Consider the following 14789-nt stretch of genomic DNA (forward strand, 5'->3'; position numbering starts at 1 on the left):
TATGTTTTCTGGCTGCAGATGGTCCTGGACCAGATCGAAGACCACAGACGGACCCAGCAACCCATCAACATCCCCTTCTTCGACGTGTTCCTCAGGCACCTGTGCCAGGGTCTGTGCCCCGTCTGCTTTCTCCGGGCTCCCACCCCAGCATCTGTTCTATTTCTGTCCCGCTCTCTAGTCCCTTTCCTTTTTTCTCTCAACTAACCAGGCTGTAACTGCCACCCCTTCCCACCGCCCCCAGGCTCCAGTGTGGAAGTGAAGGAGGACAAGTGCTGGGAGAAGGTGGAGGTGTCCTCCAACCCGCACCGGGCCAGCAAGCTGACGGACCGCAACCCCAAGACCTACTGGGAGTCCAACGGCAGCACCGGCTCCCACTACATCACCCTGCACATGCACCGTGGTGTTCTGGTTAGGTGTGCACACAGCCACACACACAACCCCGTCTGTAATCCCTGAGGCTCACTCAGGCCCATTTCGTGCGGTGAATGGACGGACACACAGCCCGGTGCTAGGTGTAGACTTTCTCTCACCCCCTGAGCCTGGGGACATGCTCCCCCACCAGGTGCAGCTGTCACTCCCTGTGCCTGGTGTTGAAGGCAGTCAGCAACTCACTCACCCGCTCTCCCTGTGGGCAGCTGATTAATGCGTGCTTGGTGCCGCGCACTGTGCCGTGGTCTGCAGCTACCAGCACAGTGCGGGATGGGGTCTGTCACCGGGACTTGCGGTCTAGTGGGGAAACCAGGCTGCAAAAGCAGTGAGAGCCTAGGGTAGGAAACAGTGCTGTGGTCAATGAGTGCCCCGGACCAGGAGGCCAGCTGAGAGGTCAGAGAAGGCTCCCAGGTGGAGGGGTTGGCTGGCTGAGTTTTGAAGTAGAATACAGTGATATAAAGAGAGGGCACCGGGTATTCCAGGCAGAGGGACAGCATGTGAGCGAGGTGGGAGCAAGACACAGGGATGCATTCGGGTGAACTTAAAGTAGATGGATTTGGTTAGAACAGAAGGTATGTGTAGTGAGGCAGGAGGAGACGAAGCCAGCAAAGCAGGCTGAGCCAGACCACAAGGAGTTCTGTGAACTAAGAGGCTTGAGCTTTACTCTGACTTGGGGGAGCTGTGGAAGGATGTTAAGAAGGGAAGAGACAAAACTAGATTTTTCTGTTTGGAAAGCTCACTCTGGCATTATGGGAGTTTGGGTTGGAGGCCAAGAGGAAAAGTTGGAAGGGTTGAGCAGGGGCCTAGTGAAGAAGTGATGACTGTTTTGAGGTAGGCAGAGGGACCGGGGACTCCCGGGGGGGACGGACTGGGAAACCTTAGAGGGAGTCTACAGGACTTGCCACTGATCTGCTGAGGGCAGCTGGGAGAGGGAGACGTCACGGTGACAGTACTGGGTGGCACAGGGTGGGTGGCAGTGTTCTGTCCCAGGAGAGAAGTAGGAAGAGAAGCAGGTTTCTGTGGACAGACGATTGTCCCATCTGGGCAGGCCGACTCCGAGGTGCCTGTGGGGCATGACGTGGAAGTGTCGGTGGGTCACACATGTGAAAGCTCAGGAGACAGTCTGGAGTGGAGATGTGGATTTGGTGTCATTCAGGTGTTAATTTTCCGGTGAAAATGTGAGTGAGTGAAGTCACTTTGCGGGGAGACAAAGGCAAGAGCAGAGGGTCTAGGGGAGACTGATGCTCAAGCAGAGGGACAGGAGTCAGGAGCAAGTGTCGGGTTGGAGTCCTTTTGAACAAAGATCGGGGTCCTGATTCTAACTGGTTCCTTTCTCTTTCCCAGGCAGCTGACCCTGCTGGTGGCCAGCGAGGACTCCAGTTACATGCCGGCCAGGGTGGTGGTGCTCGGGGGCGACAGCACCAGCTGCATCAGCACTGAGCTCAACACGGTGGGGGCCCTTGTGATACCCCCCCCTTAATCCCCATCCTCTTTGTCCCAGGGCCTTGTCAGAGGGGCCCAACCCCTGGGGATTGCCCACACCCCTTCCTTCCTGTAAGCTGCCAGTGGAATTAAGGACGTGGGGCCGTGCAGCTCCACGGGCTCAGCGCAGGGGCAGTGATGGGCACACGCCATCACAGACTTGGTTGCTGTCAACGGTCCTTCCAACCCCTCTTTTGGAGGTGACAGCTCCCTCTCCTCCCCTGCCCTGCCAGGTGAATGTGATGCCCTCTGCCAGCCGGGTGACCCTCCTGGAGAACTTGAACCGCTTCTGGCCCGTCATCCAGATTCGCATAAAGCGCTGCCAGCAGGTTGGGCGAGGGCAGAGGCGGGGGCCTGGGGATCAGGAGGTAGCACAGGGTTTCCATAGTGACTGGGTTCCAGCATTTTGGGGCCAGGCTCAGGCCAAGGAGAGGTAGGGCTATCTGTAGTAGCTCTAGAACTCAGGGTGTGAGGCTTTAGTAGCTGGGTGGCTTAGGTGACAGATAAGTCTGTGCATGTTACAGGGCGGCATTGACACCCGTGTTCGGGGTGTGGAGGTCCTGGGCCCCAAGCCCACGTTCTGGCCACTATTTCGAGAGCAGCTGTGTCGCCGTACATGTCTCTTCTACACAATTCGGGCGCAAGCCTGGAGCCGGGACATAGCAGAGGACCGCAGGCGTCTCCTCCAGCTCTGTCCCAGGTGGGCAGGGCAGGAGGTGGGCAGGGTTGGAGGTGGGAGGGAAGGTGGTGAAGGAGGCACACGCTCCTGTGGGTGTCTGAAGAGTAAAGCAGCAGCCAGGACGTGAGGGGAAGTGAGCACGGGTGCGGAGTGTGTGCTGCTGGGGAAGAGCTGGGGGAGGGACTGAGCGTGGGGCGGTTAGGAGTTGACTGTACTCCAGCAGAGGCCTCGAGTCTGTGCCTTCAGTCTGTGACCGCTCACTGTCCCCAGACTGAACAGGGTTTTGCGCCATGAGCAGAATTTTGCCGATCGCTTCCTCCCTGACGACGAAGCCGCCCAAGCACTGGGCAAGGCCTGCTGGGAGGCCCTGGTCAGCCCCCTGGTGCGGAACATCACCTCCCCCGGTAAGCATCCTGACCCCTGGCCCCACTAACTAGCTCCTTGTTGTTATTCCCAGGGACTGCCTGGGTTAATGCTCTTGGTTCTCTTGGTTCCTATCTTTATCCCTGAAGGCCTGTCACCTCAGTGTTCCTTTCCTTCCTGCCTAGAGACTGCTCCCTGAGGCTCTGGTATTTAAACCTCCCCCCATCCCACCACCAGCCTGTTACCGCACCCCCAGACTCCAGCTGAAGCAAACCTTGGTCGGGGGTGGGGGTAGGGCTGCGCTGCCCCCAAACCTTGTTGTACAATTGCTCCGTCTCTCTCCTCCTCCCGGGCTATCTGTCTCCCCATTTCCCGTGGAGACCTGTTCCGGCCTATCCTCTTCCAGATGCAGAAGGTGTGAGTTCCCTGGGATGGCTGCTGGGCCAGTACTTAGAGCAGAGGGAGAGTTCCTGCAACCCGCTGAGTCGGGCAGCATCCTTTGCCTCTCGAGTTCGTCGCCTTTGCCACTTGCTGGTGCACGTGGAGCCGCCTCCTGGGCTTTCTCCCGAGCCATCCACTCATCCCTGTGAGTCCCAGCTGTGGTGGTTGAGCTAAGAACCTGGCCAGTGATATTGTCTGGCTCCTCCCCTCCTGGATTTTACTCTGTCTTGCTGCTTTGCTATGGGCGTTTCCAGGGCTCAGTACCCAAGACTCCAGGACTCTGCTGGGGGCTGAGATAAAGCTCCTTGCTTTGCCTTCCGTCTCCATAGTCAGCAAGAACAGGAAGGGCCAGGACCGGAGCCCTGGGCCTTCACCAGTTCTTCCAAGCAGCAGCCTGAGGAGCATAACGCAGTGCTGGCTGAGCGTGGTGCAGGAGCAGGTGGGCAGAAGGAAGCTGAGCTTGGGGGCTGGTGGTCTTCTAGTCTGTCCACGTACTGGGACTTTCCTTTACATTTCTCGCTCTTTCTCAGGTCAGCAGGTTCCTGGCCGTAGCCTGGAGGGCCCCAGACTTCGTGCCTCGCTACTGTGCACTCTATGAGCGCTTGCAGAGAGCAGGCTCAGAGCTCTTTGGGCCTCGGGCAGCCTTCACGCTGGCCCTGCACAGCGGCTTCTCGGGCGCCTTGCTGCAGCAGTCCTTCCTCACCACCACTCATGTGAGTCCCACAGCCTTCCAGGCAGCAGGGGCTGTGAGCTTATGCCTGAGGATCGCATGTCTGCCCTTTCATCTTCTTTTGCTCCCCATTCTCCTCCATTCCCCCTTCCCTCTTCATCGTTTGCTGGTGCCTTTTCCATTGCGCAGATGAGTGAGCAGTTTGCCAGGCACATCGACCAGAAGATCCAGCGCTGCCTGGTTGGCGGAGCCTCTGGAGCAGGCATGCTGGGGCAGCTTCAGCGGCACCTGGAGCCCATCATGGTCCTTTCCGGCCTGGAGCTGGCCGCTACTTTTGAGCACTTCTACCAGTGAGTGAAGGTCTGGAGAGGGAGGGGATAGGAGTGTCTAGACAGGCAAAGGTTTGAGTCTCAGAGGGAAGGTGAGGAAGGCTGCAGTGGGGAGGAGAGATTAAGATCCGGAGGTGGCTGTCATTGGTGGAAAGGGACTGGGAAGGAAGAGGTGAGGTAGGGCCGGGACCCAGGTTGGCTGCTGCAGAGGGACCTGCATTCTGGAGCGGGCGGCTGGGCCGTGCCGCAGCCCACACTGAGGCCGGGCCGGGCTGTGTGTGCTGCAGGCACTACATGGCGGACCGTCTCCTGAGCCTGGGCTCCAGCTGGCTGGAGGGGGCCGTGCTGGAGCAGATCGGTCCCTGCTTCCCCAGCCGCCTCCCCCAGCAGATGCTGCAGAGCCTGAGCACCTCCGAGGAGCTGCAGCGCCAGTTCCACGTCTACCAGCTCCAGCGGCTTGACAAGCTGCTCTTGGAGCAGGAGGATGAGGAAGAACAGGGTCTGGAAGAAGAGGTAAGAGCAAGGGCAAAGAGCGGGAGAATAGGACACCAAAGAAGGGAGCCCAAGAGCCCTTGAAATCCTTCTGTCTCTCAGGAGGAAGAGGAGGAAGAGGAGGCTGGGAAAGAACTATTTATCGAAGATCCGAGTCCAACAGTTTCTATACTGGTCCTGTCACCACGCTGCTGGCCGGTGTCCCCACTCTGCTACCTGTACCATCCCAGAAAGTGCCTTCCCACAGAATTCTGTGATGCCCTTGACCGCTTCTCCAACTTCTACAGCCAGAGTGAGGAGATAGGGACAGGCAGTTGGAGAGTGGGGTGCGACCTGGGGTGGCAGGAGAGGACTAGGAGAGGACCTTTGGACAGGAACGCAGGGATAGGAAGAAACAGTCCCCAGGGGAAGGTGAAGAAGTGTGGGTCAGCTCTTCATTAGTTTCTCACCATTTCCTTCAACCGTGTATGAATCGGTTCTGTTTCTAACTTCACGTTACATGCTTAGTCTTTTCAGACTTCTTTCCACGTAAAAGTACTTACGGCTATTTATTTCCTTCTCAATATTACTTTAGCTGCATTCTATAAGATTTTTGGGTTTGTCTTTTAATATTTATTTATTGAGGTATGAATTAGTATTCAGTAAGGCGATACATCTTAATTATGACTTGATGAATTTTACGTCATATGCACTACCTTACCCCCCAGATCAAGATGTGGCATACTTCCAGCACCCAGAAATCTTCCTCCTCCGTGTCTCCTTTCTAGTCAGTATCTTCTTCCAAGAGACGCCACTGTCTCTATTTGTCACTGCAGGTTTTTGCCTGTACTTGAACATTGTGTAAATGGAATCACAGAGCATATATTCTGCTGTGTCTGATCTCTGCTGTGGGAATGAGTCAGGTTGTCAGTGTTACCATTACTTTGCCCTTTGGTATTGCTGAGTCACATTTCATTGTGGGAATATATTTACCCCTTCTGCTGATGGATATTTCAGATGTTGAATAAGTTTTTATTATGTAACATTCTTACTGTCTAGTTCAAAGGATTTTCTAATTTCTTTATTATTTCTTCTTTGACTTATTATAGTTCTAGAAGTAGATTTTTAAATTTCCAAGCAGATTTTTCTTTGTTTTGTTTGTTTGGTTATCTTTTTGGTTTAGATTTCAGCCTTCATTCCATTGTGGCCAAAGAACATGGTTTCTGTGATGCTGAATCTTTGCCACCTGTTGAGACTTCCTGTCTAACTAAGTAGATGGTCAAGTTTATAAGTGTTCCGTATGTGGTTAAGAAGAATGTGTGTTTCCACCTGCTGGGTACAGTAGTCTACATATTTTACTAAATTGATCTTATTAATTGTTCAGATTTTCTTCTTTTTTTAAAAAACCCTCACCCAAGTATGTATGTATTGATTTGAGAGAGAGAGGAAGAGACAGAGATAGAACACTGATGTGGGAGAAGCATCAATTGGTTGCCTCCCATATGCATCCTGACTGGGGATCGAACCCGCAACCTTAGGTATGTGCCCTGACTGGAGATTGAACCCACAACATTTTGGTGCGTGAGATAGTGCTCCAACTAACTGAGCCACCCGGCCAGGGCATTGTTCAAATTTTCTGTAACCTTCCTTATTTTTGTCTGCTTGATCTATTACTGAGAGAGGTGTGCTCTAATCTACCATTATGACAGTGAATCTTTAAACTAAGTATGTCAGTCCTGCTTTATGTACTATGACTGTGTTGTTACATACAACTTTAAAATTAAATGACAGGGCTGCTTAGAGAACTTTCTGCAGTGGAGAAGTTTCGCTCTGTCCGAGATGACAAACATTTGGGGCTGTTGAGCACCTGGAATGGGACTAGTCCGGCTGGGGAACTGAGTGTTTAATGTTACTTACTTTAACCAGTTTAAATTTAAGTAGCCACATGGGACCGTCTTTATTGTAAAGCCTCAGAGTCTGTTTTTCTCTGGTATTTATAGTGTACCAGCTTTCTTTGGTTGGTATCTTTCTAGTACCTCTTTTTCTATTTTACTTTTTGTTTGGATTGATAATTCTTTTAGATATCTCTTATTGTGGTAAAATATGCATCTCATAAAATTTGCCATTTTAACCATTTTAAGTATACAATTAAAATTTTTTATCTGGAAATAATTTCTAATTTACAGAAAAATTTAAGATTAATAGAAAAAACACCCACATACTTTATCAAAGTTGACCTTTTGTTAACATTTTGCCCATTTTGCATCCATCATTTGCTTTGTGTATATGTGCGTATATTAAAATATGTATATTATGTGCACATATAAATATGTACATATTGATATGTATGCCTGTAGTTGTGTGAGTTTATATATGCACACACTTGTAGTTGTATATATATGTGTGTGTGTATACAAAATTGAGAGTAAATTGCATATATATGCTGGCCATTTGCCTTTAAATACTTTAATATATATTTCTTAAGAAAAAAGGTATTGTCTTACATAACCGTAATTCATTGATCAATTTCAAACATTTGATATTTCTGTACTCCAGTTTTGTCCGTTGATTCCATGTCTTTTTCTTTCTTTTAGTCCAGGACAGGATTCAGCCTAGGGTTATTAGGGTCTCTGGTCTCCCTGAATCTGGACCAATTCCTCAGCCTTTCTTTGTTTTTTGTGACGTTGATACTTTCTAACAGTATCGCACTTTACGTCTGTGTGGCATTTCCTCATGACTAGTTTCAGGGTATGCATCCCCAGCCAGAGCGCTGGGAAGTGATTTCGTGCCTCTCAGGGTACTGCGTGGGAAGCACTCAATTCTGATCTGTCCTTTTGGGATGTTAATTTTGACAGTGTAGTCAAGAGGTGGTTTGATTCTCCACTGTATTGTTACTGCTTTTTTCCCTGCTACTATCAATAAGCAGTCTCCTGGGGGAGATACTCTCCTCTCCTCGGAGTCCCCCCAGTGTCGTTGTACTTCTGAGTTGGCCACACACTTGTATTTTAGGCATGTGTCTCGTAAATACCTAGAATTTGTTTTCTAGTCAACCTAATAATCTCTCTTACTGAGTTGTCAGTTTTAGCCTATTTATAATTGCTATGAGTAACCATATTTTGGATTTTTATTTCTAATCCCTTATTTTGTATTTATCCTTAAGTTTATCCTTCTATTTTATTTTATTTTTTAAAAGATTTTATTTATTCATTTTTAGAGAGGGGAAAGGAGACAGAAGAAAGGGAGAGAAACATCAGTGTGTGGTTGCCTCTTGTGTGCCACCCACTAGGGACCTGGCCTGCAACCCAGGCATGTGCCCTGACTGGGAATTGAACCGGTGATCCTTTGGTTCTCAGGCTGGCACTCAATCTACTGAGCCATACCAGCCAGGGCTGTCCTTTTAAAATTTTAGTTATTTCATATGTACAACAGAACAGAGGGGTTGGCAAAGTAGGTTTACAGTTGTAAGTATGTGAAACAGTTTGTTCTCATTATTTTTTATTAACTATTGTATTATTTATTTGTGTTACAGTTGTAGATCAGCTTTGCCGACCCCTGTATGTAAAACACTATATATAGTTAAAAGGAGAATAATAAATTGAACACCTTTGTAGACATGATTCTACACTGAGTTTCTGTGCTTTTTTTCCCTCCTTTTAGATTGATTATTTTTGAACTCCTTTTTTGTTTTTATCAGTTTTGGCAGTTATGTATTAACTATTTCCACAGCCAATTATCCTTATATTTTTAACCTGTATGTTTGACTTGTTAATAATGTCACCTCCCTCCTTCCTGAATAATAAAAGGACCATAGACAATCTTCACTCCAGCTCCAACTCAGATCTTGCTCGTCACTGTCAGTCAGTGTTTTAGGATGGTCTATTTTTAGCCGTCAGTAGTGCTGTTTCTCTCCGCGGTGTTTAGATTGGCCGCTTACACCGTCCCTTCTGCGTCTTGATCCTTCCTTGTGAGTTTAATTTTCTTTCTAAAGTCTGTCCTTTAGAAGTTTCCTCATTGAGGGAGTATTGGCAGAAAACTCTCAGTCTTTGTTTGAGAACGGTTTATTTTCAGCCTCAGCTTTAAAATCTCTTTGTTATGATGGATTTCAGACACACACAAAAGTAGACAAAACAGAGGGACCCCAGTTAGCAACGCGTATCAGGTCACGGCGGGGTCTTGTTTCAGCGGTATCCCCGCCCACCTCCCCAGCCCTGAAATGGAAAGGATGAGGGCTCTCTTTTTAAAGGCAGGGACGCTGCCGTCGTCAAATCTTTAGAAGTTATCAATTCGTAATGTCATCAAATATACACTTAATGTTCTAGAGTTTTTTTTAATTAGGCTTTTTCTTTGTTTGTTTACTGAGGATCCAAACAAAGCCCACACGTTGCATTTGATTTAATTCTGTTTTCATCTCCCTTAATCTGTGGGCTCTGTCTCCCTTTTTTTTTTCCCTACCCTTTTTGTGATTGTTTGTGGAGGAAACTGGGTTGATTACCAAATAAAGTTGTTGACAGGCTGGATTTTGCTGATTGTATCCACAGGGTGTCCGCTGGCATGGTCCTCTGTCTCCCTCATTTCCCAAACTCTCACATTTAGCTGTAGGAGCTTTTTCAGATGTGGGTTTGATTCCTTGGGCAGGAACCCTCCATAGGGGGCATTGTGCCCTTCCTTCGGCCAGGAGGGTGCTGCGTCTAGCTGTCTCTGCTGTTCAGGTGGGTCGGTGGATTTCTGGGTTGTTGGTCTGATGCACACGTAGTTTCCCACCAGCTTTGCACTAGGCACTCGTGCGTTGTCGTTGCGTAGGTCTGTCAGTCCATTAGGGGTTACGAACCAGCCAGCGATGTTCTAGTTTTGTTATTCTTTCTTCGTGTATTACCTGGAATGCCTTCTCTGTAAAGAGAAACTTTTCTCACCAACTTTTTAGTTACCTTGAAGTGCAGTTGGTACAGGAAAGGCTCAATTCTTTCCTCCTCTCCTTTACTTTGGACCCGTTTTCAGAATAATATGTTGGTTCTCTAGCATCCTCCAAAGATGACCAATAAGGTCTTCTTAAAAAAAAAAAAAACAATCACTGTGAATTCATAGGTTTAAAAAATACTTCCTGTGTTTCGATCTATTGCAGGTATTATTTATTTATTTACTTTCGATGTTCATATCGTCCCATCTTTGGCCAGAGAGCGCCTCTCAGGTTGGCTCTTTCTGATACTTCTCCCTGTGACAGCATCCTCACTGTCTAGTATGAGCGAACATCCCAAGCTCACTTGCCCGAGCTGTGAAACAGGACACCAGCCTAGTGGGTCCGTGTAACCATCAGCTCCTTAAGGGCAAAACCCCGGGTCTCTTGTGTTCCTTCCACGGAGCCTGCCTGACACAGGGCTGGGCGCAGGGTGGACTCCCAGATACCTGTGGCTGCCTGGGAGGCAGCACAGAGGGGGCTGAGCTCTGGAAGCTGTGAATGTTGGGGCCTAAGAGACTAGCAGGGGCAAACCTTAACTAATAGTACACCCTCACCGCAACCCTTAACCCCCTGTTCCCCCGATTTGTCTCCACCCTTCTCCTCGACACTTTCCCAGGTCAGAACCACCCGGTCCGGGGACCGCATCGGCGGCTGCAGTGGACGTGGCTGGGCCGGGCTGAGCTGCAGTTTGGGGACCAGACCCTGCACGTGTCCACCGTGCAGATGTGGCTGCTGTTAAATTTCAATCAGAAAGAGGTGCCTCAACCCTTCAGCCTCTCTCTGTCTCTTCTTCCCCTTTGTCTGCCTCTTTCTCCTAAGCTTCCTCCTTCCATTCTTTCCACTTCTGACCGGCCCTGTTTCTCCCTGCCAGGAAGTGTCAGTAGAAACCTTGCTGAAGAATTCTGACCTCACCACACAGCTACTGCTCCAGGCGCTTTTGCCCCTCACCTCTGAGAATGGCCCTTTGACCCTGCATGAGGGTCAGGACTTCCCACGTGGAGGTAGGTCAGTGGGGCTGGCCTGCGACTCTGCTCATAGCAGGAGGCGCTCTCAGGGTGGGGTAGTGTAGCAGGGAATGAGAATGGGGTCCCTTTTCTGTTCCTTCCACTCCTTGGGTACTAACTGCAAGTGAGTTCCAGGTGTGCTGCGGGTCCGTGAGCCTGGGCTCCGGCCCCGTGGGGAGGCCCTGTGGCTGGTCCCTTCCCAGAAGTACCTGAACGTAGAGAAGGATGAGGGCCGAACCCTGGAACAGAAGAGGAACCTCTTGAGCTGTCTTCTTGTCCGTGTTCTCAAAGCCCATGGGGGGAAGGGTCTCCACATCGACCACCTGGTTTGTCTGGTGAGTAGGCAGGGCACCGCGAAGTTACAGAGGGAGCCATGCTTGGGGACGGCGGCTGGAGCCAGGGGTCACCACAAGGGAAGGTCAACTCTCAGGATGAGACCTTCTAGGGTGACATTTCTGTCTGGGGTTTCTATTCCTGAGAGGACAATTAGACCGAAGGGAGAGGCAGGACATGAGTGTTCACCCTCACGCCAGGTCCTGAATCTAAGAGGTGGCAATCGCACAACAGTTCTGTGGAATAGGCAGTATTATTATCATAGTCATTCCCATTGGACAGATAAGAAAAATGAGGCATGAGAGAGTTAGTAACTTACCCATAGTCACAGAGCTAGTAGGTTGCACAGCTGGGCATCGAACCTAGGTGTTCTGGCTCCCCTAGGTTAACAGGGCCTGCCTGTGTCCTCTCCTCCTGTCCAGGTGCTAGAGGCCTGGCAGAAGGGTCCAAATCCTCCGGGAAGCCTGGGCCGGACGGTGGCTGGGTGCGTGGCGTGTACCAGCACAGACGTCTTCTCTTGCGTCCTGCACCTCCTGGGCCAGGGCTATGTGAAACAGCGTGATGACTGGCCCCAGATCCTGATGTACGCCGCCCCAGAGCCCGCGGAGCCCTGCCGCGGTCAGGCAGAGGTGCCCTTCTGCGGCAGCCAAACCACCGAGGCCTCCAGTCCTAGGTAGCCACTCTCAGCCCTGTCCCCCTGCTGAAGGGGCTCCAAGCTAGTAGAGAGGGGTGGGCTCCCCACGACTCGGGAAGGTTGTAGTGCCAAAGCCAGGCTCCCCTGTGCAAAGGCACTCCATTTCTTTCTTTGTCGAACCCCATTTTCCCTCTCCCTGAATTTCCCCCAGTTTGATCGTCCTCATTCCCTCTCCCAGTGCCGTCACCCCTTCTTTTCCTTTCTAATCAAGGGTCTCGCTGTCCCCATCCTCCTAGAGTCAGCCCTTAGCAAGGGACCCAGACATGTAAGCTCCTTTATGTCTGTGTCTCCCATTCTAAGCAGATACGAAGTATGCACTGTGTACTGAGTGTTAACTATGTACTCTGTTCAGCAAAATATACAATCTCTAGTTTTGGGGAAGCTTGTCCTACAGGGGAATTTGCCATAGCTGCCCCCTAATTAGCTAAAACGTTTTACATTGGATCCAGTTCACCAGCAGCGTTTATGGTACCACTTTGATGCCTGTTACTTGCATGGGATGTGAGTGAGTTCTCTAGAGTAAGCTTTCTCCGTGCATACACATCACCTGGGATCTTGCTAAAGTGCAGATCCCGGTTCAGGGAGCTGCCGGTGATACCTATGCTGCCGGCCCTCAGACCACACTGACTAGGAAGGCTGCGGGCTGTTTCTCATCAGAGCTGGTAGCATTTTGGGTGGGACCTACCGTGGGACTGTCCCATCTCCTGTAGGTCAGTTAGCATCCCAACCTCCTTCCACCAGATTCCTCTAGCGCCCCCTGTCGTTGGGACAGCCAGCCCGGCCCCCCGCAACTGCAGCTGCTTCTGGGGAGGCCCCTGCTGTGACAGTTGGTTTGCGTGGTTATCTTCAGACTGGTTAAGCAGTCACGAGCAGGGGGACAAGGTGGGGTTCAGTTAGTAGCTTGCATAAGCAGGACAGGGAGACTGACCACTGACCCTTCTCTGCCCCCAAGCCCAGAAGCTGTGGCCGCCCTGGCATCTCTTCAGCTGCCTGCAGGCCGCACCATGAGCCCCCAGGAGGTGGAAGGGCTGATGGAGCAGACGGTGCGGCAGGTGCAGGAGACGCTGAACCTAGAGCCAGATGTGGCTCAGCACCTTTTGGCCCATTCCCACTGGGGCGCCGAACAGCTGCTGCAGAGCTACAGTGAGAACCCCCAGCCTCTGCTGCTGGCGGCTGGGCTGCGGGTGCCCCAGGCCCAGGCGGCCCCTGCACGCCCTGACCACTGCCCTGTCTGTGTCAGCCCCCTGGAGCCCGACGATGACCTGCCCGCGCTCTGCTGCATGCACTGCTGCTGCAAGGTGAGGCCCGCCCGCTCCCTCCTGCCCCTGACTTTCTGCTCGAGCACAGTTCCTTGGGAGCGGTTGTTTCTAGCCCCGCGCCGCCATTTCCGAGCCCGGGAATGTTGGACAAGTCTCCCAGCCCCTCGTAACCCAGTTCTGTCATCTGCCTTGACATCCTGAGGGTGGTGGTTAGGGTCCAGCACCCGTGGTTCTCAAGCCCTGCTGCATATTATGAACATGCTGGGAGCTTTTAAAGATCCTGGGGCTCATTGGGGCTGTACCCCAGGCCAGTGAAGTCAGGACCTGCGGGTGAAATCCAGGCCTGTGGAGCTTTAGAAGCACCTCAGGTGATTCCAGCCTTCAGCCAAGTTTGAGAAATGTGCATATAAATGCGCACACTGACACACACGCCTCACACACACGGTGTCATTGAGGCACTTTGTAAGGGAGAAGTGCTGTTGAATTGGTGATGGCCATCGTTTCTGGTTTCCTCGACACCGTTCAAGTCTCCTTCCCTTAGAACACCGCCGCGTCTTTTATTCGGGTAGGGCCGGAGTAGGTTTGCGGTGGTTCATGTACGAAGTAATGCAATAATAATAATACAGGAATAAACTGCATTTCATGTATTCACGACTGTAAGCCCGCTTTTGCCCTACCCTGGTATACGCTCATGTACTCTCATTTAATACAAAACTCAAAAGTGCTGTAAACCAGACGAGTAGAAGGGGGTTATGGGAACGCAGGGTTTGCTGTGTTGAAGCTGAAGCAGAGAAGGCTGGCGGCGGAGGAGTGAGCACTTAGTTCTCCGAGGCTGGGAGGAGTGGGGTTGAGGCCCAGGGACCGAGTGCTATCCTTTATTCCCAGCCTCACAGCTCTGAGGACAGGGGTCAGGCCCGAGTCTGTCCGTGCGATCGAGGCAGTTTTCATGAATCGCCACTGCCTCTAGACCCAACAGCGCCTCCCCGTGGTGGGCGACCTGGGGCGGGGGCACCGCGTGCATGTGTGCCCCTACTTTTTCTCCGACTCCTTTGCTCGGCTTCAGGTTCCTCCCCTCACCCAGGTGCCTGTGCTTGCTTTTCCCCAGGTTCTTCCTCATTTTCTTGACACTTCCATGTTTTCACTCAGCTGATATTTGTCCCAGGTGTACTGCGTGCATAGCGCTCGGTGCCGAATGGGCGAGTGGGAAAATCCAAGCAAGAAGCCACCGAGCGCTGGTAGTAACAGCAGCCACTAGGCATGGGGGCTCGCTGTGGGCCATTGCGCTGTTTTACGTGCGTTGTCGTGCTCGGTTCCCGTCTGGCTCCCTGTGAGGCCGGTATTATGCTGTCTCCACTTTACAGCCTGTGGCCGGAGGCCCTGGGAGGAGAAGGAACCTGCCCAGGGTCAGGGTCGGATTTTGGCAGTCTCCTGCCAGGGCTCTCCCCCACTCCCTTAGGATAAGTGCAGGGAAGAGGCTTCCATGGGGTCGTGTTGTTGGAGGTAACTGGCCTAGGAGTGGGCTGAGGGCCTTGTCAGGGGCTTTAGCCTGGGGCCGTCGGGGAAGGCCGCTGGCTCAGGGAAGAGAGTGGTGGACAGAGGGAAGAGCAGGTGAAGGCACAGTGAAGCTTTGGGACGGTGGCTGGAGAGGCGGTTTGGTGGGCAGGTGGGCAGGGGCCCGACT

The 14789-nt window shown here is 51.6% G+C and overlaps 1 protein-coding gene across 2 annotated transcripts in view; it reads left to right on the top strand.

The window, feature by feature from the left end:
* The window catches only part of CUL9 (cullin 9), a 35074-nt gene that overhangs the window by 14168 nt on the left and 6117 nt on the right, over positions 1-14789 (top strand). Inside the window, exons 15-31 of one of the 2 annotated variants that reach the window (XM_045193132.3) lie at positions 19-109; positions 242-413; positions 1774-1879; positions 2145-2240; positions 2436-2611; positions 2861-2994; positions 3360-3539; positions 3724-3833; positions 3925-4107; positions 4254-4414; positions 4681-4906; positions 4988-5177; positions 10435-10574; positions 10690-10819; positions 10958-11157; positions 11578-11828; positions 12802-13147. In XM_045193132.3, coding sequence (XP_045049067.2) covers positions 19-109; positions 242-413; positions 1774-1879; positions 2145-2240; positions 2436-2611; positions 2861-2994; positions 3360-3539; positions 3724-3833; positions 3925-4107; positions 4254-4414; positions 4681-4906; positions 4988-5177; positions 10435-10574; positions 10690-10819; positions 10958-11157; positions 11578-11828; positions 12802-13147 — 2892 coding nt within the window. The remainder of the gene's footprint in view (positions 1-18; positions 110-241; positions 414-1773; positions 1880-2144; positions 2241-2435; positions 2612-2860; positions 2995-3359; positions 3540-3723; positions 3834-3924; positions 4108-4253; positions 4415-4680; positions 4907-4987; positions 5178-10434; positions 10575-10689; positions 10820-10957; positions 11158-11577; positions 11829-12801; positions 13148-14789) is intronic. The other variant, XM_053913874.2, reaches the window with a different exon arrangement.

The sequence above is a fragment of the Desmodus rotundus genome, chromosome 11, assembly GCF_022682495.2.
Source record: "Desmodus rotundus isolate HL8 chromosome 11, HLdesRot8A.1, whole genome shotgun sequence".
NCBI classification, from domain to species: domain Eukaryota; kingdom Metazoa; phylum Chordata; class Mammalia; order Chiroptera; family Phyllostomidae; genus Desmodus; species Desmodus rotundus.